The sequence below is a fragment of the Mastacembelus armatus genome, chromosome 15 (assembly GCF_900324485.2).
Source record: "Mastacembelus armatus chromosome 15, fMasArm1.2, whole genome shotgun sequence".
Classification (NCBI taxonomy): domain Eukaryota; kingdom Metazoa; phylum Chordata; class Actinopteri; order Synbranchiformes; family Mastacembelidae; genus Mastacembelus; species Mastacembelus armatus.
In genome coordinates, this window is record NC_046647.1 from 6,946,743 (window position 1) to 6,972,960 (window position 26,218).

General features: G+C 40.5%; 1 protein-coding gene across 3 annotated transcripts in view; it reads left to right on the forward strand.

The window, feature by feature from the left end:
- Window positions 1–364: 364 nt before the first annotated feature.
- Window positions 365–26,218, forward strand: part of rmdn2 (regulator of microtubule dynamics 2) — a 28,267-nt gene continuing 2,413 nt past the window's right edge. The window contains exons 1-12 of one of the 3 annotated variants that reach the window (XM_026309483.1): window positions 365–391; window positions 656–700; window positions 857–974; window positions 2,138–2,598; window positions 11,857–12,034; window positions 12,141–12,243; window positions 13,020–13,080; window positions 20,545–20,620; window positions 21,732–21,809; window positions 24,845–24,943; window positions 25,930–25,983; window positions 26,079–26,159. In XM_026309483.1, the coding sequence (XP_026165268.1) occupies window positions 2,147–2,598; window positions 11,857–12,034; window positions 12,141–12,243; window positions 13,020–13,080; window positions 20,545–20,620; window positions 21,732–21,809; window positions 24,845–24,943; window positions 25,930–25,983; window positions 26,079–26,159 (1,182 nt within the window). In that variant the 5' untranslated portion in view covers window positions 365–391; window positions 656–700; window positions 857–974; window positions 2,138–2,146. The remainder of the gene's footprint in view (window positions 392–655; window positions 701–856; window positions 975–2,137; window positions 2,599–11,856; window positions 12,035–12,140; window positions 12,244–13,019; window positions 13,081–20,544; window positions 20,621–21,731; window positions 21,810–24,844; window positions 24,944–25,929; window positions 25,984–26,078; window positions 26,160–26,218) is intronic. The other 2 variants (XM_026309482.1, XM_026309484.1) reach the window with 2 other exon arrangements.

Below are 26,218 nucleotides of genomic sequence, written 5' to 3' on the forward strand. Positions count from 1 at the left end.
TCATCCTGGAAAGAGAACATTTACGTAACAAACTAACTCATGAGGTCATAAAGGTCATTGTTATTGTTTGCTTGTGTTTTGGATGGTAAGTTTCCCAAACCATTAGTCATGAACTTGTCTCTATGTACAGATAAACTGGATAAAATAAGACATATAAATAAATGAAAATCTGAATGGGGTTACACAAGTGTATAATAGGGAAAATCTGAAGTATACCACTAGTTAAACACTAACTCCTCTACAGCAAATGGCATTTGTAACACTTGAATAAAGCCCAGTGAGGCTACAGGTCCAAGGTTGTTGTGATAATAAATGTTTAGTAACTATTTAAATGCTGGCACATATTGTGTTCATTTCATTGTAGGAACAAACGACTGAAAGAATCACACAGGTGAGTCTGCGACTGAGCTTTTTCTATTAGAATAATAATTATGAAGGGCACAACATGACTTTTTACTTTAGAATATGCAAGATGATATAGTCATAATTATTGTAGACAGAGATTGTATAGATGCAACACAAACAAATTATCTGAAATTAACCTTATAACAAGAGCTAAAAACAGCGGGTCAGAAAGTTGCCGAAGATCAATCACACAGGCAGACAGACCACAAATAAAGAAAATCTGAAACTTTCTTTTCACTTGACTTGCAAGTTTGGATTTGGACGGCTTCCCGAGGAAACGTGCAGACCCTAGTAGGTAAAAAGCTAATAATGAATTTCAAAAATCATAACAAGATCGACGTAGATCAGGTTTTCGAATTTTATAGATACATGACATGCCATTGGTGATTTATTTGAGACAAACTTACAAACTTACTTTATACGGTAAATCTTTTTTTACTGCGACATTTAGGCAGGTAAAGACCGGAACTCTTCATTGTGGTGCCTGAGTCCCTACGGAATGTTTTGACGGTAACACCGAGGAGCCGTAAAGCCAACAGGAGGGCCTCTTTCCTTACCTGTGCGGTAAAGTAAATACTATTGTCAGTTTTATTTGTATTTAGATAGAAAACGTTTTGTACGGGTATACTTCATGTATAGGAAATGTAATGTCTCTTAAACAGAATAACCTTGACGGCTAACTTTGGTTTTTAGTGTTAGCAAACGGCTCCTAGCTAGCAGCAGGACTTAGCGTGAGCAAACTCATTTTATACTGAATTGACGATCACACAAAGGTGAAGACACGCTGCAAACCTCAGACATGGGTTTCCTAACGTTTTCAGGCCTTAAAAGAGCAGACGTGATTATGTGTTGGTCACATTTAGATGGACGCAGGACGCACAGGTGACGACAAATCGAGGACACATACATACCATGACGCCAAAACAGATAAAAAACATTATTTTGAATTTTTAGAGAAGTCTTGGTGCTTCACGTTGAGTTGACAGATTCTTGTTTCTGCAGCGACTCTGGGTTTAATCGGCAGACGGAAGACGGTGACAGAAAAGCTGTAGTGCCTACCAAGAATAGTGTCCTGCTTAAACCTAAACATACTTGGCTGAATTTGGACTATCCCATAATAATGCTTATCATCTAAGTGTCAGTTGACTCTTTTCTTACTAGTTACTATGAGGTTTCTCTTACTGTATACTCAACATAAGCATAGCACTGCATCTAAATATAACACACAATGTTAACAATTCATTGTCAATATCAATCTATGCTGAGCTTAGTATTAGCAGGTGATCCAAATAAAGTGAAACTAGTATGTGTACTTACTGTACATGATCCTGATCAAACTAAAAGACACTGACTCACAATAAGATCATTATACTGCAATAGTTACTGGGGTTATGACATATTTAGTTTAATTGCAGTGATTGCATAGTGCAATTCAATTATCAAGCATAAATTTGACAAAACAAAGATCACCTTGGGCTGTTGAGCGTTGTAATGGCCATTTGTCATTTGTCTGCTGAAGCAGCTCTGTAAAGAGGAATGTCCAAAATTTCTCCTGAATGTTCTGCAGGTCTGATCCAGTCATTGCTGCCAAAGGGGTTTGACCAGCTATTAACTCCAAGGGTTCACTTACTTTGTCTATTTCAATTCAGGCGTAACCTGTTGATAAAATAGCAGCATAATGTTTATGAAGTCAGTGATCGAAAATGCTTTTATTTCTGTGCATTCTCTACAGGCCTTCAGGATGGCCCAGGCAGACAGCAAGGTGCTGGTGCTGGGAGCGCTGGCTGGCGTTGCTGGCATCAGTTTGGCTGTGGTGTGTTACCAAGGCTTTAGGTCACGACGAAGACGCTCATGTCCGGGGCTCAGCCTCAACCACACTAATGAACAGGGGCCTGGTATCATGTTGGTGGATGGTCCAGGTTTGCCAGGTGGTCAGGCTGAGGTCCTGGAGCGCCTCGAGGCCTTGATCAAGTGTGTGTCTGAGCTGAAGGATGAGATGAAGGCACTGAAGAATGCTCTGCCAACGCTGCAGGACCAAGTAATGGAGGAGCTGAGGGGACGTGATGATGCACGTCGAGCCACCCCTCTACACAGAACCGCACCAGCTCGGAGGAAAAGGGTTTCAGGCACCATCACTGGGGCCAGAGCTGGCCCCAGTGGTCGGAGCTCAGAGGAGGCAGAGAGTGAAGGAGGGTGAGTACTTTAAAAACGGACACGTTCAGTTTCATGATCAGTGACTATACATTGTACATTCAAAAGTGCATCTCCAAATAAGCCTTACCTCACTAAGTTCACAACAGAATTTGCCACCAGTTTAAATTTGCAAAATTCACCCGCACATTACAACACAAAATGTAATAAACTGAAAACCTGCATTCACACACTTTTCCTCCACCAACTTGAAAACCAAATAATAGTTGTACAGCACGGCAGACTTAGATCTTTGATCACACACAGATCAGTCCAACTGATCACCTGGATCACCTTGTGCTTAAAGTACAGTATCATCACAGTTGCCATCTGTTTGTACATTAATCACAGATTGTTACATAAAATAGATCCCAAGTTTACATGTAATTTTTTTATGTTGAGGAACTCATGCACAGATATCTTTTTCTGCACTGACAGATTGGCACAAATTGGACACCATGGCAAGATCATGGAGATTTTTAAATGTATAGTAGACCTGATGATAATGTGACATTGAAATACACTTTTTTTTTTTTTAACTGTATAAAAGTTGTTCTCAATTAAACTAAAGAAAAAGATGCTGTGTTAGTTTTAGTAATTTTTGAAGCATGACATTTCTATAACTGGTGTTTAGTTTTGTCCAGGCTGTGTACACCATGAGGAAATAGATGAGTAGATGAGGCGCAGTCAGTGACACTTGAGTGATAGTGTCAGTGAAAGGTAAATTTCACAAGGAGAAAGTTTTCTGTGAACCTAGACTGACATGCCCTTAAGATCTGACCTTAGATCAGATACATCAAAGACAGATGAGTCATGAAATGGACCGTTTCAAATCTTTACTTTATTTCGCAACTTGTCAAGTATGAAGTCTGGCATATCACATGTTAAAGTGTGAATACTAGTATTAAATAAGTGCAGTTTAAATCAGTGTCATCATTGCATAGTTTGACCAGCAGATTCCACTATTTGCATTACGTAGCTGCACATGTAGTACAGTGCAACAGCTGAGCAGATGTTTTTTTTTTTTTAAAATAGCTGCATTTAGTGTGTATGTTTGTTAAATTTTTCTGATCACATAATAGATAGTAGATAAGCATCCAGGAGATAAATGTAAGTAAACAGTAGATAAATAAATCTCTCAAAAGGGTGGCAAACTGTAATTTGATTTTGGTTTAATTTCCACTTTAACAATCTTATCAGTTGTTCAGAATGTGGGTCAAAAATCTTGTGGCCCTCCTACTTTACCAGTTAAACTCTCATGCTCATTTGATGTGCTAAATTACAGTTATGACAGTACGTAAATCTTCCTCAGGTGTTGCAGAGAACAGCAGGCTAATCAAGCTCTGCATGCCCAGTCATTCACCTCAACCTTCAGCCAAATGCCTTGAACCCAGGCCAGCCTTAGATAACATAAACAACAGATGTGTTCCTTTTGAATGGACTACCATGTAAAATCTCACCTTATAAAAACAGACATCAGCAGTTAAATGATGAAGATTAAGCCAAGGCTTTATTGCTTTCAGAAGTTGGGCGGACTTTCTTGGACATGATTGGAATTATTGTCAACACACCACTTAAATTGTCAAACGTTGTTTCAAGTCTGGGGAGCAAATCAGAGAATGACTTTAGCGCATGGAGATGTTTGCAACGCCCCAAGATACATGAGTTGTCTGTTGTTCAAGTACTTAACCTGGATTGACCTCTGCTTCGCTTATGTAGAAAGTAGAGCATGTAGCCAAAAAGACATCATAACACTGAGTGCAGCTGCTTTCATATCCTCACCACACAGCTTGTAGGTATGCATTGAGCCTCAGTTTAGAGCAGTACAGCACCTCCCCATCACTGCTACTGTCCTTGCAATAATCATTCAGTTGCCTTAGAGCAGTTTTATTCCAGCTATAAAAACATAAAAAAGACCGACTGAACATCCTTTGGATAATTAATCAGTGCTGTGTCCTTTAAAGAATCTAGTCCACATGAAGGTTGGGTTTAGTGTTTTTTGTTTGTTTTTTTTTGTTTGAAAAATCAGATGTAATCAGGCTATAAACATATCTAGAAAATAGAAAATAGATTTTAAAAAAATGGTTTACTTGGTTTTTGTCTCCTGATCTCTGCTGTAGCAGCTAAATAGCATAAGGGCTTCAACATGATGCTGTATTATGATACAGGGAAACAGACAAAAAGTTCACGTCATTTCCCATTGGTTAATGTTATTTGACCTGTGTCATGTCAGGAGTGACATAAAACCAGCATGAAAAGTATACTGCTATCACCCAAAAAGTATTTCGGGTCATGTGCATTTATTGGCATTGGAAGTAAGACAGCTCCTACACAGGTAATAACACCATATCAAATGAATCTTCTTTCATAATGGATAAACTTTTCAGGTCTCACTACTTCTACTTATGTTACCATCGTCATCCTCATTGGCTGGAGAAGCAGAAGGAAGGGTAAGACTGCCCTCTAGCAGATGTGGTTCACAGGTTTTGAGTGACAGTCATCGGCTGCATCAAATGCTCTTAATTACAGCCCGTGTTATTAAGTTTTAAAAGAAATCACATCAGGCACACACCTTCTATAATTAAAGAGCCTTTTCTGCCGCTCTGTTATTTGTATGAGCAGAGAGTGGGGTTGGGGGGGGGGTTAGGGGAACAACACAGTGAAGAAATTCCAGCCCTTTAGGGAATGTCTAGCGTTACCCCAGAGAAGCCAGCTACACCCCTAATCCTCATTTCCGCTTAAAGGGCTCTTCATGTCTGTTTGGCTGGCTTGGATGGGCTTGGAAGGGTTTGGAGCACTATATAAATATCCCCACATCTCAGTCTAGAACCCATCTGGAGGTGTTGCACTCTCTTTAATAACCAACGATTTAATAAATTAGCAAAAAAGAATTGGAATCTTATCCTTTACTAAATTAATGTAAGTAAGGTCAGTTCTGGAGCGGCAGATTTCCAACAGGGGGCATCATGGAAGTATGAACAGGGCCATCACATTCTTCACACAGTAAGCTCTGTTGAAGAACATGATTGATACATGTTATGATTAAGCAAAGGCCTGTTGTCGAGCCTCTCTCCTTGTTTTTACAAGCTCGTTGGTGTTCTATTTTTCTAAAGTAACTTTGTCCTGTATGTTTTCAGAGATATTACTGTAAGCATAGTTAGTGTGATATAATGTCAGAATACCGATACCAGGATAATGCCAGTCCAAAAGGGAAATATGAGACCCAGCCACTGAAAGGTTGAAAGTTCCAGCGGTTTATTCCATTCACTCCTCATATGTCACAGGAGCTTCCTCAGAGCTGCCCCATCAATCACCCTGTCTGGGTCCCAGGCTGTCAGATGCTTCATTTAAAAGTGTCTTGTAGGAACTTGTAATTCCTTGAACAGTTCCCACTAAGTTTATTCACATCACGTTGCTGTAGCTCAAGGACATTCCCACTTCTTTTTCACTTCTTTTTTCCTTTTCCAACAAAATAGCATTTACGACACTGGATAGTTGTTGATTTAAGTGTAGTTTTGTTCAGTGATGGGCAAGCCTGATCAACACACACAGAAATGTTTAGAAAGAGAAAAAGGAGCTTATTGTCTCCTTTGTGATTAAAAGCTTTAGTCTAACTTCCATGTGACGTCATGGTACATCTTGCTTTGCAGCTGCCTGTATCAAGACATTCACAGTTGTATTTAAATGAGTCACACTTCAATAAAAGACTTTTATCCAAACAAACACTTTTATTGAGTTGAGTTTGAAGAGTACAACATCTAGAGTGTGCACAGAGCCGACAGCTCTTTGTTGTGTCCCTGGTCACCCAGGCCAATGTCTGACCTGTCTCTTTCTTGCTTAGAGGTGATAAATTAGAGGCAATAATCAGCATTTTTATATTACCGTGATCAGTGTTTTAGCATCCATCAGCTCATTGATTTAGTCACTTTGTACACAACTTTAATGTTTTTGTTTAATTCTCTCTGCTCTTATAGTGTCATTTTCAGGCAGATGTCATTTGTGTACAACTGTAAACAAAACAACAAATTCCAGTTTCCAAACTTCCTCCTGCTATTTTAAGAACAAAGTATTACGACATCACAACAGAAGTGCTGTTTATGGTTGCGTAAACATGGACAATGAATAACGCCATTCACTGTTGCCTTGCAGACGTAGCCTGTGTCTGAGAAATCAGTGACAGGTTATTTTTCCTCCCCCACACTGAATAAAGGGATAATTGGAAACCTAGTGAGGTTGCCAGCAAGGTGTATGAGCAGCTGATCAGTGAGTCGGTGCTGGTCCAGCCATTGGGGGGTAGAGAATAAATAACTGAACTCCCTACAGGCAGTCGGTCATTGTTGTAGGGCAGGCTTTCATTGGTGGTGTCACCACAGCTACATACTGAATAAGCTGGACTGCATGTTCCCAGGCCCGGTGATGTTGGGATGGTAACTTGGGTTTGTTTTGAACGGTGTAACCGTGGAGACTTACATTGCTAAGCTCTATTGAAAGATGCCTTCATTATCCCCTTGGGGTCTGTATACCAAAAGGCAGATCTCACATAGTACCCACACAGCATGGCAAAAATGAAAGCTTTACAATCTTGAACTTTACAAAGTTCACTGTGTTATGACATCCACAGTCAACATAGCTAGATATTGTTTCTTGTTGGTGTATACACAGTGGAAGAAACTTAATGTCGCAGTGAGCTGTGTTTTATGCAATTAACCAATTTACTCATTTTGACATTGATTTGGTGTGAGTTTTGCTTATTACATATGTTACTGAAATTCTCAATTTTGATTTATGTATAGTAGAATACCTACAGTGGGTACGGAAAATATTCAGACCCCTTTAAATTTTTCACTCTTTGTGTCATTGCAGCCATTTGCCAAAATCAAAAAAGTTCATTTTATTTCTCATTAATGTACACTCAGCACCCCATCTTGACAGAAAAAACCAGAAATGTAGAAATTTTTGCAAATTTATTAAAAAAGAAAAACTGAAATATCACATGGTCATAAGTATTCAGACCCTTTGCAGTGACACTCATATTTAACTCACATGCTGTCCATTTCTTCTGATCCTCCTTGAGATGGTTCTGCTCCTTCATTGGAGTCCAGCTGTGTTTAATTAAACTGATTGGACTTGATTAGGAAAGGCACTCACCTGTCTATATAAGACCTTACAGCTCACAGTGCATGTCAGAGCAAATGAGAATCATGGGGTCGAAGGACCCGCCCCAGGAGCTCAGAGACAGAATTGTGGCAAGGCACAGATCTGGCCAAGGTTACAAAAGAATTTCTGCAGCACTCAAGGTTCCTAAGAGCACAGTGGCCTCCATAATCCTCAAATGGAAAAAGTTTGGGACGACCAGAACTCTTCCTAGACCTGGCTGTCCAGCCAAACTGAGCAATCGTGGGAGAAGAGCCTTGGTGAGAGAGGTAAAGAAGAACCCAAAGATCACTGTGGCTGAGCTCCAGAGATGCAGTAGGGACATGGGAGAAAGTTCCACAAAGTCAACTATCACTGCAGCCCTCCACCAGTCGGGGCTTTATGGCAGAGTGGCCCGACGGAAGCCTCTCCTCAGTGCAAGACACATGAAAGGCCGCACAGAGTTTGCCAAAAAACACATGAAGGACTCCCAGACTATGAGAAATAAGATTCTCTGGTCTGATGAGACCAAGATTGAACTTTTTGGCCTTAATTCTAAGCGGTATGTGTGGAGAAAACCAGGCACTGCTCATCACCTGCCCAATACAATCCCTACAGTGAAACATGGTGGTGGGAGCATCATGTTGTGGGGGTGTTTTTCAGCTGCAAGGACAGGACGACTGGTTGCAATTGAAGGAAAGATGAATGTGGCCAAGTACAGAGATATCCTGGAAGAAAACCTCTTCCAGAGTGCTCAGGACCTCAGACTGGGCCGAAGGTTCACCTTTCAACAGGACAATGACCCTAAGCACACAGCTAAAATAACAAAGTAGTGGCTTCGGAACAACTCTGTGACCGTTCTTGACTGGCCCAGCCAGAGCCCTGACCTAAACCCAATTGAGCATCTCTGGAGAGACCTGAAAATGGCTGTCCACCAACGTTCACCATCCAACCTGACAGAACTGGAGAGGATCTGCAAGGAAAAATGGCAGAGGATCCCCAAATCCAGGTGTGAAAAACTTGTTGCATCATTCCCAAGAAGACTCATGGCTGTACTAGCTCAAAAGGGTGCTTCTACTCAATACTGAGCACAGGGTCTGAATACTTATGACCATGTGATATTTCAGTTTTTCTTTTTTATTAAATTTGCAAAAATTTCTACATTTCTGGTTTTTTCTGTCAAGATGGGGTGCTGAGTGTACATTAATGAGAAATAAAATGAACTTTTTTGATTTTGGCAAATGGCTGCAATGACACAAAGAGTGAAAAATTTAAAGGGGTCTGAATACTTTCCGTACCCACTGTATGCTATTAGATTAACCATGTCAGCGGAGTTAAGATGCCTGCACAAGATAATGTTTCTTGTCATATGTGGGTCATAGCAAGGCCTGCAGCTATGTTTTTGTACATGTATGTACATATGTGTTGAAAGAATGATGTCAGTATTTAGACCTGTTCTTTCAGAGCTGTCCACTGCTAGTGATGCTGTAATGATAAAAGTGTCTGCACTCACACTGAGTTGTCAGTTCTTTAGCTATATCTGCCAAAAACTGAGTCAGTCCAACACACAATTCCTGAACTTCATTCTGTGCAAATGAAAGGTTAGGCAAACTATTGAAACAAATGAAACACTGAAACAAATGGAGTGAACTCATGTACATTACATAAACACACACTTTAATAGAAGTAGATCCTTGGTTTCTTTTTTCTTTTAACTGAAGTGATTCATGAGCCGCGGCATGGCGTGACAGGAATGCTCTGATCACTCCGTACTCTCCTGCCAGTCTCCCCAGCTCCACTGAGTAAATAACTGCAGAAAGGGTGAGAAAATGGACTGTTGAATGAATAGAGGATAAAAGGAAGAATGAGTTAGGATTGAATGAATGACACATCTACTAAAGTGGCTGACGTTACTACAGTTAAATGCTAAGCTGGTTTATTGCAAGGCTTATAATATGGTTTTACCAGACAGTATTCAGGAAGACCACAACAGTGAGAGTAAAGACAAAAGCACACCCATTCCAGTTTTTCCTAAGCTGAGGTGTATCGGCCAATGAATGGTTTGGACAGGTTGTAGGATTTACAGAGGGTTTAGTGCAGAGAGGAAAAAATGTAGAAAGAATTTGGAGTATTTTACTGAAATGATGATTTTAAAAAGAGAGAGAGAGAGAGATTGATAAAGCGATACTGTGAAGTCTTGTTTCTCTTCTCAGTTACTCCATGTCCTGCTAAACTACTGGATTTGAATAAAATACAATACAAAGGCTGACTGGGTTTTTACTTTATATCATTAAGTGTCTCAGAATATTTAAATTACTGTTATTCAATTACAGCTACTCTGTCATTGTCCTATAACAGTGGCGGCTGTTCAGCAGAAGTTACATAAGCCATGCTTTAAACCTGCATTGACTAATCTTTTGGTCTCTGGGGGACAGCAGAAACAGTTAATCTGATCCATTGTTATTCTCATATTATCACCTGAGGGAAAGTGCATGACAATTTCCTTTGCGGTGGTCACTATGGATGATACTTTTCACGTATACATTAGGACTGCACGGAATTTGGGGGAAAAAGCTGGCTGAAAAACACTGTTGTATTTATTTTTTTCCTACAATATATTTTGGAATTTAAAAAAAAAAAAAAACGGACCAAATACTTGTTTGGTCAACATCTTCTTTTCTGGACCTAAAGTAATTCCATCCAACTTACACGGTTTTACTTTTTGCAACCATATCTTTGTTTTCTGTGATTTTTCTCCTGTTCCAAGGCCGCTTTGGTTGTTTGTTAAACTGATCCGTTAGTTGTGCACACCAAGCTTGGATGTCACTCACTGTCAATTAACTGCATGTATGCTAGAAAAATATGCAGTATGAGGCGTCAGATCCAAAGCATTCATGCAGCTGCACTGGCCTGCAAGAGCGCATGTTGACTATGTTTACCAGGGAGGTGTAGCTGTTGTCATTTATGTTTGAACTCTTGTGTGAAATATATGTTTTGGGCCTTAATTTTTCTACTTGACATCACTTGTCCTGTGAGTATTGCACATGAGCCTATCGCGATAGTGACGCTGACTCTTTAAAGCAGATGTACTTTCATTAAAATTATATTTGATTGTAACAGACACCATAAAATTGTACTTTGTAAATCAGGACATCAGCTCTGTTTGTTTATGCTTTTTCCAGCTGTGGTGTGTTACTCTTGACAGATCATTTCTCGACTCAAAGTCTCTATAGCTCAGTGCCCTCATGTTACTCCTGTAATCGCAGCCTTGAGGGTTGAAGGTGTGTGTTGTGGGGTGGAGTCAGGCAGCAGCCTCAGGCAGGAGGCACCTGTTGGATTCACTGTGTTTCTGTCTGTGGCCCGCACTGACACATCCCTCTAGAACCATGGCTCACAGCCCAAAATATTCCCTTAACCACCAATGACGCACATGCAGGCTCTGCCAACACTTAATAGTGGCTTTACATATTTTCACCCTTGCCTATGTCTTTCATTTTACCTATATCGTTAATATGGCACTTTTTTAAAAATTTTCTTTACTGCTGCTCCTCAAGTATTAGCTTAGGGTGTTAGTGCATACTTAAAGTAATTGAAAGAGCACCATAAAACATCTAATGTGAGTGTTGCGTGCCTCATCCTGAAAAAACTGCGTTCATGAAAAAGCCTTCGGGTATCCACGTGAAGACGTCAAGATATTTAATAGCTAGTATTTATAAACAATGAAGGGACCCACTTATGTAAACAACCCGGGTGGTATTTGTGTGTAAACAGGCGCTGAAAATGGATCCTCTATAATCAGCATCATGCAGAAGACAGCTTGTAAAAATTCTCATTAAGACAGGATTTTGATTGAGATTCCTCAGCTGAGTTTTTTTTTTTTTTTTTTTTTTTTTTTCCATTGCAGTCAATACCGTAGAAGATGGCTAAAGACTGAATAAGTGAGACACAGGCTGCCGTCTTGTAATTTAGGAACACTGGCAAAATTTAGTCTATCGAGCGGGACCACCTAGCTTTTCAGTTTAGCTTTCTGATTCACACTAGTGAAGTTTAATTGTACATCCTGGCAGCAAACTGAGGCTACAGCTTTCCTTTTATCAATTTGCTCCCTCTTTGTGTTTGTGCTTTCAGGTACATTACTGCTCTGACAGACTCTGAAGAAGAAGAGGCAAGTGACGCCGAACAGACAGATGACGAAGCGCCTGCGGACAGGTTATCTGTCCTCCTTGAGAGGATTGACCGCTTGCATCATGGCACTGATTGTGATAAAAGGGAAAGTCTCAGCATCCTATTAGAGCAGAGAGAGGAGGTGTGTTCATCTGGATCTTAGCTCTGCATACATTCAATGTATACATGTGTGCTCCCTGCAGCTGAATACAGATCAGTGTCTTAACACTTTCTTCATACTTCTCTAGCTTGGACACAACTCAGAATATCTTTGGCGGCTAACTCGAGCTTACTGTGATGTTCATGACGTAAGCTGCACTCTGGAGGAGAAGAAAACCCATGCAGAAACTGGTAATTTACTAAACCTTATTTTATGCCTCATATGCTAAGCATCTCAGTCTGGATGTGAGATCCTGCACTGTAATACTGTAATAACCACAGCTATTTATACTGGCCAAACCCCAAATGTCATTGTCTCATGTGGAAAATCCAAATCCACGCAATTCTGTATTCCTACAATCAATTTGAGTTGCTGGCAAAATTTGTTTTAGACCCAGCTCATGCAGTGGGAAATACAAATTCTTTGCCTCAAAACATTTGCCTTTTTTAGGAAATCCATTGAGCCTTTAAAGCAGGTTACAGTGACTCTACACACTCATCTTGTGTTACACTCAAGCAGATCACAAAGAGTTTTTTCTCCTCAAACAGAGGTGCTTCTGTGATTCTGCTGAAGTTCAGACTGGATTGACCTATTTCTCTGTAATCCTTCCTTATCAGTGTGCCTCTAATTAGAGCTGGCCAGGTGCTTCCTACAAAGACACCTGTGTCAGAGCATTTGAGAGTATTAGAGACATAGATATTCAGCGTAACAGGACATCATATCAAACATTCAGGTGGATATTAATAGAGCAGATGTAATGAGAAACTTTCCACTGAGTGATGAATGATTTGAAACTGAGCTCTGTTTCTGGATTGCATTTCATATCACTTCTGTTTTTATTGCTTTAATCTAGAGCCCTATGATGTCTCTTGATTTATATATGTTCTGTTGTGTTTTCTCAGTCAACACATGCTTCATGAACAAGAATGTCCAACCCTCATTATCTATTGTCTACCTTTTCTCTTAGGGAAGAAAGTTGGAGAGGACGCAGTGGCCCTAAACCCTACATGTGCTGAAAGTCATCAGTGGTAAGTTTGATGTGCTTCCTTCTGTCCACATGCCATCTTATAAAGGTGTAATGCGTAAATGTAAAAGATTTTTCATAGCCATCTACTTTTTGTAGATAAAAAAAATAGCTTTGTTTGTACTGGCATTTCTAAAGCAAATCAAGGATTTATGATATGTGACTTGCTGTCATTGGGCCCCATTATTTGAATCATCTGTTGTCGAGTTCTAAATCCAGTTAGACTTGTTCAATAAATGCTAAGAGACAAAATGAAAGCATTAAACAGGTACTTTTCCCATATGAGGGGTGTTGAGGCCCTGCACTTTTGAGTGACATGTCACCTGACATAGCTGTTCCCCTGCCTTGGATAATCTTTCTTTGGGCAGTTCAGCAAATGCACCTAGAATGGAAAAAGGCACACATTATGTCTTAAAATAGGCAGAGTTGTTAATAAATAAAGTAAATCATTGTTAAATGCAGACATGCATGTTTGTGAGGCAATAATAGCTTGCCTCCCAATCATTTCATCCATCTAATAACATCACATCCACTTTCAGGAAACACAGCAAACGCAGCCTAGGTTTATTTCATTCAGATAGCATGACAGCTACCCTGGAATAACCCCTGTCATTAATGATCTTCACGCACTTTGCCATTTCCGTATGTTGGTGTTTGCTTCACAGTGCAGCTTTACCTGCTTACAGTACAGTACTGATGCATGTGGCACCAAGGCATTGTGGATGTGCATCTGGATCGTAATATTTTCTGTATTTAATGTACTGCATTGTTGTGGCAGAACTTGCGGTTATATTATATATACATGCGTGTGAAGTTTTCTCATGGAAAATAGGCGTAGGCCTCCTGCTCGAGCCAGCAGCATTATTTGTCATGTTCATTAGGGACTAATTCGCAGTAGCCCTTGCACATACTGCTGCACTCAAGATGTCAAGTGAAATAGAAGGCCATGTTTGTTTAGTTAATTAAGAGCAACAGCTTTAAATGAGCTTAATGCTTAATCCTATATCCACTAGGGGAATTTGTAAGGTTCTTAAACTGAGCAGAAATGCTGTGTAAGTTGAATGGACAGGGCAAAGTAGGTAAAGACGCTCTTTGAAAAGGGAAGAGCCAGGCACTGGGGATGGTGCCAAGCAGTGTTGCAAGAAAGTTTATGTCAGAGGTAACTGTTTACTTAGTGTAGCGATGCCGTGAGAAAACTTGTCACCTGTTTTCCTGAATGCTGTCCAGCTTGTCACAATTTGGCAGATGTTGTTTAGACACATTGCCTGTCAGTTCCTGCTCTGCCACTGAAACTACTTCTTTACATAGCCTGAGTGAATGAATGGCTTTTTAAACCTTTTATTTCCCTCTACTCTTAATGACTTGGAAAGGGTTTGAATGGATGCTGAATTCCCAAACAATGTGCAACTTACAGTTTTATATCAGCATTTTCAAACTTCAGAAATGCATGCACAAATAAAAACGATTAAGACAAAGCTCAGGTTTGCATGCAAGATTACCAACACATGAACAGGTAATTTGTAGTAGTTTGTTGTCAATGAAGTGAGCAGGTAATGTCAGGAAGTGGTGAGATGCCAGTGATGGCTCCTGCTGTTGCTCATTCATAGTCTTTGACACACCAGAGCTGGGTATAATCGTAAAAAGACAAGTATCGGATCTTCAACAAAATCTTCTTTCTAAAGTGTTTCATATTTTATAAAACACCAACAGTGTTATGCTTATCTAAATTCAAAGTATCAAATTACTCTTTATAACCAGGAAGCTTGAAGCAAACTGTACAATTACATTCCCACCAAATGATTTTAGCAATATTTGATTGATTTATATTTTTTTAAGAAATTGATGAATTCTTTTTAAGGACACAGGGTATGTTCAGAAATTGTGGCCAGTAAATCCCAGTGACCTTAATAGATATTCACTTTGGGTCATAGCTCAGCAGGTCAGGCGAGAAGGACAGTCAACATACCTTCTTTATTGTATCTGAAGCTTACTGAGTCACAGATGTTAGTGAATATGCTGTGTCTTTGGAATTAGCTTTAGACTTGAATGAACAGGTCCACAAAACCTTCAGGTCAACTGGAACGACCCTCATTTATTGGACTGTACCTTTAGGAGGACCCTGGACATGAACCCTGTTTCTTGTTTTAAACATGCAGTAGCAAGCTGTTACTAATCCCACATAAATAGGCTTATTTACTATTTGCTGTATGTTACAAGAAGATTTTAGCATCTTTTTCTTCTTTTAGCTTCTTCTAATTTTAGCTTCTTCTAAACTGTTGATGCACATGTGAAAATTGATGCTCATGCAGTCAAAAAATATGCAGCATCCTTTCTGACTCTATCCATTGGCCATTTAATAACGCAAAATGATGAATGTATCTGATGTCCATGTACGTCATCACTTCACAGGAGACCATGCACTGTATATTGTCACACATCACATCTCTGTACCTTTCTCAGGAGAGATGAATGTGGATTATTTTGGAGTTGGATGTGTATAGAGGACCAAAATGATACATGTTTTGTTTTTACGTGCGTTTGTAAGGATCCTATCATGTATTCAGCAACTTCTCTGATGGAGCTGCAGATTAAGCAGGGAGCCTGTGTCAGCCAAAGTGGGGTGAGGGGGGACTGGATCACGTTGACCTCTTCAAGTTCAACTTTATGTCATACATGTGCTTTTGTTAGCCACAGTCATCGTTAGTGTCTCCGTGGGAGTACTGTGCTCCGTCTATTCTTAAACTTCACTGCGTTCTCAATGTGGGCTCTTGGCACGCAGCCACAGATCCAACCTCCCCTAAATACAAAATACTCAGCTCATTCTATCATGGGCTAAGAATATCGGCACGCTACACACACTCCCACACAGTCTCACACACGTCCTTGAATTTCTCAAGTTCCTCCTCCTCTTTCTGTACAAGTTTTAGCCTGGAGTCCTGCCTGGCCCTCTTTGTCTTTGAATGAGCCCTCTATGTTTGGATTTGAAAGCTGTAATCAATCTGCTGTTTCCACCAAGCAGCTGACAGTTAGGCCCTTTTGTTTTTGCCCAGCAGAGTAGGGGATTTCACTGAGCCGCAGTAAAAATGCAGACTAACCTTGCGCAATTAAGTGTTCTGTCTTTCTCTCATCCTCCCTGTCATGTTTTGCTGCCGCCCATCTTTCCTCCTCCTCTTGATATTTCCCGTTTTTTCCCTGAGACAGTACACAAGAGATAGTAGCTCAACCCAGAGAAGAAAGGAAAGGATAAGCAAGAGCGGGTAGGCTCCTGGGGCTACACACACCTCTCACATTCACATCCCACATTCACATCCCATACCCTTATATGCTTTCTTCCCCTCTCTATGCCCTGCCCCTGCCTCTCGACTGAAGACCAGGTGCTGTTTTGCACAATGACACTAGATATGTTGCGTAAGATCAAATCAACACACATCTCCTGCATGTATTGAAAAGCTCATATATATGTTTTTTTGCTTGTGTTTTGTTGAGTAAAGTGTGCATGCAATCAAAAATTGTGCAATTTTGAAGTATTCACAAAAAAAGTACAAGAAAGCAAAATATAAATTAGTAGAAAATAAATGTTAATTTAGCAATACAGTACAAGGTTAAATAAATATTTACATTAGCAATGAAAAAAAACATCACCAGAGTACAACTAAACTGTTGAGTTGTACAGTTTTACAGTGGTGGGATAGAAAAATCTGTGGTAATGCTCCTTTCTACAGTGAGGCTGTAATCTGCCTGCTGCTGAAGGACCTGCTCAGAGCCTCCACTGTTTGGGAGGCAGCAGGTGGATGACAGCATCATCCACCCTGATGTTTGGACTGTAGGCAAACTGCAGTGGGTCCATCGCTTTGCTCACCACGGAGCGGGGGCTGCAAATGTGCCTCTCCATTGTCTTCATCAGGTGGAAGGTCAAGGTGACAGGTCTGTAGTGGTTTGGCTCACTAAGGCAGCCTTGGCAGACTAAGGCTCAGGTTGAAGATGTACATGACCACCTCAAAGAGATGATCAGCACAGTTCCTGAGCAATCTGGGGCTGAGGTCGTCTGGCCCTACAGCTTTCCTCTTCTTCAGCCACCTTAATTCTCTCCTCACCTGTTCCGATGTTCAGGAGAGAGGGGAGTGAGGGGGGGACAGAGCTGGACAGAGGGAGATGGGGGGCTGTGAGTGGCTGGTTGTGGAGGGGCGTGGTGTGAAGTGCTGTAAAGATGGGGGGTGGAGGGGGTGAAGGTGAAAATAATTGGAGGATGGTGGTTGCTGGACTGGACATGTGTGAAGGGGGGGGGGGGGGGGGGGGGGGGTGAAGGGTGATAGAGGAAGTGGGATTGGAATCGAATTTGTTGAAAAACAGATTTGATTCGTTGGCCCAGTGCTGGTCTCCTTCATCTGCCCCTCTGACTATGCTCTGCCCAGAGATTGTCTTCAGGTCTCTCCACACATCTCGTGCATTATTCTGCTTCAGCCGATCCTCCAGCTTCTTCATGTAGCTGTACCTGGTCTTATACTTGAGTTTATGTTGAACTCTCCTCTGCTCGTCTGTGTCCCCTGAAATGAAACCCCTCTTCTTCTTGTCAAGCAGGGCTTTATGCTCAGCGTGTACCCTCTGAATTGGCACAGTGATCTCCACACAGAGGTTCTTCTCCCTGGTATAGCACTTCATGTACTGGGTGAAAGTAGTGAGAGTAGAAGAGAGTGAGGCTTGATTGAAGTCCCCACTGATAAGCAGGAGGGACTGTGGGTGTCGAGTCTGCTTGCGAGTCACTGCACTGTGCCCCAGCTCACACCCAGCTGCTGCATAGGTTGAGGTAGGGATGAGCACATTAAACACAATAACTTCGAGAGAAGTAAAAAATATGGCTTGCGGTAGACTCCATGTTTAGCAATCTCTCCCATAGCCCTCACCTGGACAGCGTTCAGTCTTAGCTATGACTGCTTTTCCTCTCTGGTATGCTGCTCTGGTCGCTGTTCTTATCTCACCACAGATTTATTGTGTTTAATAAGCATATTACAGCATGCTTGTTGGAACGGCAAAATGACTAGTCGGTAACCCAAACCTCTGAAGATTGCAGCCAGCTGAGGTTGGTAGTTTGTTATGAACTTCTAAAGTCACAGAGCATGGTGTGTGATTTCAAAGAATGAAGAGAAGTTCATCTCTGTGTGTTTGGAGATCATACTAAATAAAGCTGCAACTAATGATTATTTTTATTAGCGGTTCACATGCAGATGGAATTTTCTGAATTAATCAGTTTTGTTGAGGTAGCTCTCTGAAACCTAATGGTAAAACTTTAACTTGAACTAGAAAAGGAAAAATCAGCATTTGAGAAATAGATTAATCATTTATCAAATTGTTGTCAATTGATTTTTGCTTAATAATTTACTTGTTTCAGATATAGTGTTGCATTGCTGTTTACAGTCTTGTGAGGAGATATGTGAGGCTGTCCTTAGTGTTTTGAGTCAAATGTTATAGTCACCATGACTATAACTAGTATTTACCAGGTTAAATTTTATTTGAACGTGTTAGCTTTTGAACCTTTTGATAATTATGGTTGCACTGAACTATGGAGTAACTAAGCCTGAACATTATTAGTTTGCAGGTCTTTGGCCATAAACAAAAATACTAGAGTATGCTGTACAGAAATGTCCCGCATTTGCTAAAAACATACAAAATAGGCTAATTTACGAAACTGGGAAAACAACTGAATACCAAACAATTTGATTCTCCTGGTACCTGACATTGTTGATGATGTCAAATGATGCCTCTATGTGTCAAACCATCCAATGTTTCACATGCACACGTGTTCGAAATGGAAGTGGTTTTGCTCAAAGCCTTTACATCGAGCTGTTTGTTTTGATTGGAATCCAGGCAGCGCAACAGTAGACAAATATCGTCTGCTTTTTGTGATGCTGTGGATCTCTCTACTCGGTGAGGGCCAACCAGCGGCAGCATGGCCACACCCTTCACTGCCTTACAAAAACAAACACTGCTTTTGGTTACAGTTGCACATAAATTATCTACCTTTGTTTGCTTTACAACAAAAATTTAGGGCACTTAGTGATGTGGTTAGTACTTATCACTGTTAATTTCCACATAGCCCATAGTTAAATTGCAGTAATAATTGTTAGCACAAAGATTAATGTTCGCATGGCTTTTCATCTTGTTTTTTTTTTTTTTTTTTGCATTTTCAGGTACTAGGTGAAGTGTTGTCATGGATTCATACTTGCCACTACTTACCGTTATTTTAATGTAATTTATTTGTGTAATTACCTAGAAACCATGTACTATAATTTGTAAACGACTCACTAGTGCATCTCACTCTTTTCTTTTCATACCTATATGTGATCTGTCAGCATACTGTTGCTGATCATTATCCAGAGACGAAGGTTGCCAGCGACTACAAGAGCACTAGACCACCGTGAATCATTCCCCGTTTAAGAAAAAATCTATTCAGACTTACCAAACACCTAAGTACACACACGCACAGTTGCAGATTCCATCTGCCATCGGCACCACCATCTCAGACAACACTGTTAGATGGCATTTGTACCCACTGATCCACATAAAAAGGTGTGTATGTCACTCCATGGTGTTTGAGAGTACCAGCAGGATTGAAGCAGCCGCATGGTGAAAAGACTTTGATCATTGCTCTCTGCTCCACTCCAAACCCTCAGTGTCATGCTGACTTACAGATCCCAAGGCTGAAATCACTTTTCCCTCCACCTGCCCACTGGTCCAAGTCAGTGAATTAATTAGCGAGTCAAGGAGTAAGGTGAAGCAGCTTATCTCTGCTAATGTTGTCTAATGAGGGGTCTTGCTTAAGTACAGTGGACATTGTGGTTTTTCAGTGCCCATTTGTTTGGATAATTGTTACTGACTCAGAAAAAAGGCGGTGTGAGTGAAAGGAGCTGCCAAACTTTTCTCCAATCCTGCCACTCATGCAAAACTTTACTACCTGACTTCTGCATTGTTGTAAGTCAGGACTGGGCAAACAAAAACTCTTGCTGTTCCTGGCATTGTAAATCCTACAGTTTAATTAAATCCTTGTCAGACAGGCTCAAAATGCGAGATTGAGGTTTTTCAAATTACATACAGACACATATCACCAGAGAATAGGACGTTATGGTCACCTAATGTTGTTCAGTATGTCTGCAATGTAAAGATGTAGCATAGTGAGGTGATCTTGTTGGGCAGTGTCAATGTTTCAAGTGGCTGAATGAACTGGCTGAATTAAGGACTGAATTAAGGAGTGTCTTCTTTAGGAGCAATAACTGCTTTTTGGATGCAGGGAACATACATTTAAATTATTAAATTAAATTATTTATTAATTATTTTTTTATTTTTGATTTTAAAATTAAATTTTATTAATTAAAATTTAAATAAGTTATTTGTTTCAATCTTATTCCTTAAAATCTGTAAATACTGCCAATGATGACCTGTAGACAACTCATATCAATATACTATCTCTCCACAGGTATGCCATAATGTGTGGAATTATGGCAGAATATGACACAGTACAGAACAAGATAAAGAATGGATATATCTTTAAGGTAAATTGTCTAACACAGACTAACAAACACAGAATTATATTCATATGCTGTTTTCTCAGACTGGACGTTCTGAAGTTGTAACTGTTTAATGAAGTACTTGCGCTGTTGCATGAACAGTGACAAGACAAAGTATGTGAACCCCTTGGAATTTACTGGTTTTCCAGGGCCACCTGAAGGCAATGAGGCTTTGTCAGGACATCCGCTCAGATGTGTCTTTAGTAAACATGCCCATTAAACCTTCACAGTGAAGGCATAGACCAAGTTAGTGAACACATAAACTAAGACAATAGTTTGCATATCTGGAGTCCAGTTGATGATATAAGTTTAGAATGTGTAGGGTGTCTGGTGTAAAGAGGAATGGTCCAAAATTCCTCCTAAACATTGTGCAGGTCTGATCCAGAGCTACTGGAAACACTTGCTTCAAGTCATTGCTGCTGGAGGAGACTGGGTCAACGATTAACTCTTAAGGGTTCACTTTCCTTTTCCTCCAGCACTGCGAATGTGTAATGTCTGTGTTCAATAAACACATGAAAAGTTAGAATTGTTTGTGTGTTATCAGCTTAAGTAGATTGTGTTTGTCTATTGTTAAGTTGGAGATCGGATCACAATTTATAGTAAATTGATAGAGAAAAACAGTTAATTCCAAGGGACTCACATTGCCACTGTATATATTTCCCATACATCTTGGTTAGTGCTCCTACCATGCCCTTAGACAGGAATGGCTATTCATATCACTTAAGCCAGTAAGACACTCCTACCACCATTCAGTTGCATAAGAGGGAGAATGGAACAACAGCACGTAGCATGCTATCTTCTGTCAACGGCTTTCCCCAAACACTGTGTACCTGCAACACTCTTGGCAGGTGAAAGAGAACTGGAGAGGGAAGATACAAAAAAAAACACCTGAGAGAGGGAGAATGGAAAAGAACGTGGGAGGGTGCATGACCGTCGGGGTTGTGTGGTCGTTTGGCTTGCGTGTGTGAGAGGTGTTTGTGAAATACTTGTGAGTTGGTGAAGCAGGACAGATCAGGTCAGAACAGAAGGCAGTGGAAACAACAGACATGTCATGAATCAACAGTGAAAATCTTCTCCTGTCTGTCTCCCCTCTCAGGATCATTTGGATAAAGCCATCGAGCTGAAGCCCCGTGACCCCATGTCCTACTACCTGCTGGGCCGCTGGTGCTATGCTGTATGTGAGCCATACAACACATGTATCACTTACATCCCCCCTCACATTGACACACAGTGTATTTACGGAGGCAGAGAAGTCTGTATGCACCCCCACCTCTCTTTGCTATCCCACCCACGGTTTCCCCTCATTCATTCCCACTGTTTAGGTTTCCCTAAGGTTTGTTTTTCCCTCTGCGATATTTGCAGAAAACGCTACGGGAGGTTAACACCAGCCATTGTTAGCTTTAAATCAGATTATAGCATGGAGATATTTTCATCCTGTTTCTATTTGGCTCATGTTCTTTGAGTGCAGGCGGTTGTTTTTGATGCAGCTTATAATTGTTTCTATGGCCATCATGTCTTGTTTGTCAGTCATCTAATGACCACCTGTTTTTTTTTGTTTTTTTTTTTTTAAATAGTGTGATGATGAATTCTTTTCATTTAGAGGCTGACAGACATTTTGCTGTTGCGTGCTCTATGAGCACATAACTGCCAGTTACGGTGTGTGCCAGCTGTCAAACTAACTGCTTCAAAGGAAGGAAACCATTACTGAGATTGTGCTGATTAAGTTATAACATTCACCTACACTGTTTGCACCAGGGGAGTGAGGGACAGTGCAAATTTAGTGGAGCAGTAATACCTGATATTTTCAAGGATTGAGTTTTATTGACTGTCTGTGGTTCGTTCATGTCCAACAATGATCTACTGTTTGCATTCAGCCAGCAGCAGTTCTGTTTGAGAGATCCTGTGATGACGCCAGAGCCATGCTACACCTGCAATTACACATTGCTCTGATGAATGGTGCGAGGCAGGAACATTACGTGTTTGACCTAGGCTTCTCCTGGTCATTATCACCAGTGAAAAGTGTCAATGTACAGGGTACATGTGGTCATAGGAATATTGGAAGAGTCACAGTGTGGGTTTTTTTGACTGGAGTGACCAGTCTTCACAAGAAATTTTTTCAGGTATTCAGTTTTATAAAAGAATTGTTAATTTGATTTCCAATAACTGTTAAAACACTTAGATTCACAGTTGATTGCTCGAGGAAGTAGTTACTTTGAAGGGGTAAAAAGCTACAAGAGATATAGAGATTGGGCGATCCATATCTTTTCAGCTCCTAGCCGATTCTGATACACAACTGCCGATACAGACCATTTTTGTCATTGGTCTTGTTCTTAAGGTTACACCATGGGGACAAAATAAACCACACACCACTATTTTTTTATTGTATTGTATTCAGTACTAACTTGGTTGTATTGTTCGGCTAAAACAGTCTCTGAAATGTATTTTCTGGATGGCAGATTGTAACTGGCCTTCAAGTGCTCCAACAGGCTGCAACATCTGACATTTGACACAACAGACTGTTGGTTATCGAGCAAACTGAAATTTCTGTAATCCCTTTAGTTAGCCTTTGGGTTGCCATGCATTTATTGCAACCTTTGTTACTCTTTCACATCAAACCTTGGCAGGTACTTGAGTAATTGGTTGTACTGTTATTGTACGATGCAACCTCCATCCTCAGCATGCTGGCATTACACACATTCCAACTAGCTGTCTTTCTTTTTCAGCATTTCCAAACAAATGACATCTTAGTCAAACCAACAACTAATGTTATTTGCTGACTTGGTTACAGAGTGACGTTTATAGTGAGATGTGGAGTGGTATCTGGATCAGTGAGGCGTCTCAAAATATGTTACGTTAGGGCAGTGTTTCTCAAACTGTGGGGAGGCTTGCCAGGGCAGGACATCTCTCCTTGGTGCCCCCCCCCCCCTTCATATCAGAACATGTAGAAGGTAGAACTATTATTTTGGGTCTGAGCACCCTGAACCCATTTTAGGGACGTACAACAACAAATCCACTGCCATGGCAATTTCTCACTGGTCTCCGTTTCCCACTGACTAGACATCTGTAGGTTTGAACGATGGACAAGTATGTCATTGGGGCGAAAAGAAAAACATGCAGTGTTTACGAAACTAACAAGACAATGATTCACCACCAAAATCCAGGACGAGAAAATATGATGAACAAAAATATTTAAAAAATATAATATATTCACTGTCTTGGATTCCCAGTGAATGTGGTAGGAGATGAAGAAAGATCACTCTATGCGTTAGGTTATGGTGGGTTCATGGTCCAGCGTGGACTGGTATATGGATCGATGAGTGGATCGTCCCTGTCCATCCGATATCTGATTAGCAAATGATGCCAATATCGGACCTGATGCCGACATCTGATTGGATGGGGCCCATCTCTAGTTTTTAGGTAGTCCACCATCCGATCAATTGGGCTGATTTGAGCCGTTTTTAACATAATTTAAACAGATAAACGGGTAACTTCACTCCACATGGCTCATTTGCATGGATCAGCATGAGTAAATTGTTAGTGGTGGTTTACAATCACCACTAACCTTCTTATGAATTATACATAATCCTTATGCAATTACACAAGAACACAAGAAGGTATATTTACGGTCCATTTATGGACAGTGAATTGAAGCATTGGGCTAACCCTCACCAATTAGAAATCTGTTCTTCCATTGATGGACATATGACTTCTTTTTTTTCCCCAAAGAAAACCAGGTTAAGTTGAGAAAGTACGCTTAAAATGACATTACCTGATTGTATAGGCGAAAAATAATCTGTATTGTGAATCGTCCATTGGCTCCCCTGATTTCTAAAAATCAACACTGGTATCAGCCGTAGCAAAACCCGGATCGACAGTTGTTGATGGCCATTATTATTAACAGCTGTTCATTTAATGATTTCTTAAAGAGTAACTTAACACGCACTAAAATCCTGCTGACCTCCAGTGGTTTAACTTGCAGCAGCAACGTACGTTTACTCCAGGAGCACTGTGACATCACTGATGGGTGTGGTTACAGTTACAGTTGCAACAAAGCACATTTCTGACCGCACCCAGTCACACCCCGCATGAGAAACACAGTTGAAGCTTTCAACCAGAGAGGGCAGTGAAAGACTTTTTTCTAACCTCGTATTCTTTTGTTCTCAAATTTGCATGATCGTCTTCTCACATGACGTGTTTGTTTTTTTGCAGGTGGCTCAGTTATCATGGATTGAGAGGAAAGTTGCAGCTGCACTATTTGGAGAACCTCCAAGTGCCACAGTTGAAGATGCACTGAAAAATTTTCTTAAGGTGCTTTTTTTTCCCCATGTGGCGACGTTCAATGGCTTAAGACTGGCGTATGCTCATAATGAGTCTGTAGAACATTTTGTCCACATCTAAATGAAAAGGTGTTTATGCTGCTTCAGCCCACATTAAAAAGGCAGACATGGGGATAACGCACATTCTTGCCAGTCATACATTTCATAATTTAGTGTAATGCGTTCTTGTGACTTTTCATTTTAGAAAGTTACAAGACTTGCTGCTGGGATAGGTTGACCTAAGACTGATCTTATGGATAATTGTTTTTATGTTCCTACTGTTTATCTGATTGCTTGTCTCATCTGAGCAGCCCTGATTAATGAAACATACAACATACAGTTTTCCGATTATCTAATTTACTTGCAACATGCCTTCAGGTCACTCCTGTACCGAATATTCAAAGATCAAACCTCTGTGTTTGGAAAGGCTTAATCTGTGTTCCCACATTTTCAATGTTTATATAGTAGAGAAATGAATTTTGCTTCTGGCCAATATTCCTGTGCATGCCTCTTCTTCACATCTTGTGTGTCTCACCCATCAATTTGAGTTAAGTGGTCCCTGTTATGACATGTTGCTCGTGACCTGGGGAAGAGCCTCCAGAGAGGCTGTCGAGCTTTAACAAATACATCCTGTGAGATTATAGGAGGTCCCCGGCCTCTAACCTGTGGTTATCTGTGCTCTACTAACTGTGGCTTTGTAAAGAAGGGTAAATATGGGTCAAGAAACATTAATTTAATATGAATTCACCTTTATAATGATACAGACCTTCAGCCATGTGAAGATCCCTATCTTTGTTTAAACAGAAACCACTGAAATTAAAATATGAGTAACCTACAGTAGTTTAAGCTATACTGGCAGCTACCATTACAGATTTACTGCTTGTTGTATTTTACATACAGTGCTAGAGTCGTACTTCTGTCTGTATAATGAACCGAACCTTTTTCTCTGTTTTTCTTTTTTTTTTTTTTTTTATTCAGGTTGAAGAGATCCATCCAGGATATTCCAAAGTCAACTATGTGTTTCTAGCCAAGGTCAGTCAGATTCCAGTTGTAAAATGTGGACTGTTCAGGGGGATCCTACTGGGACTAAGCAATGCTTTGACAGTTTGTGTTCTTTTCTTTGGCAGTGCTACAAAGACCTGGGGCAGAGGGAAGAAGCTAGGAAGATGTGTGAAGCTGCTTGTTCAGCGAAGGCTTCTTCCAAAGAGGTGAACTTCATTGCAGTTGCATATTAATGTATCTGTCTCAGTAGGTCATTCCTTCTGCC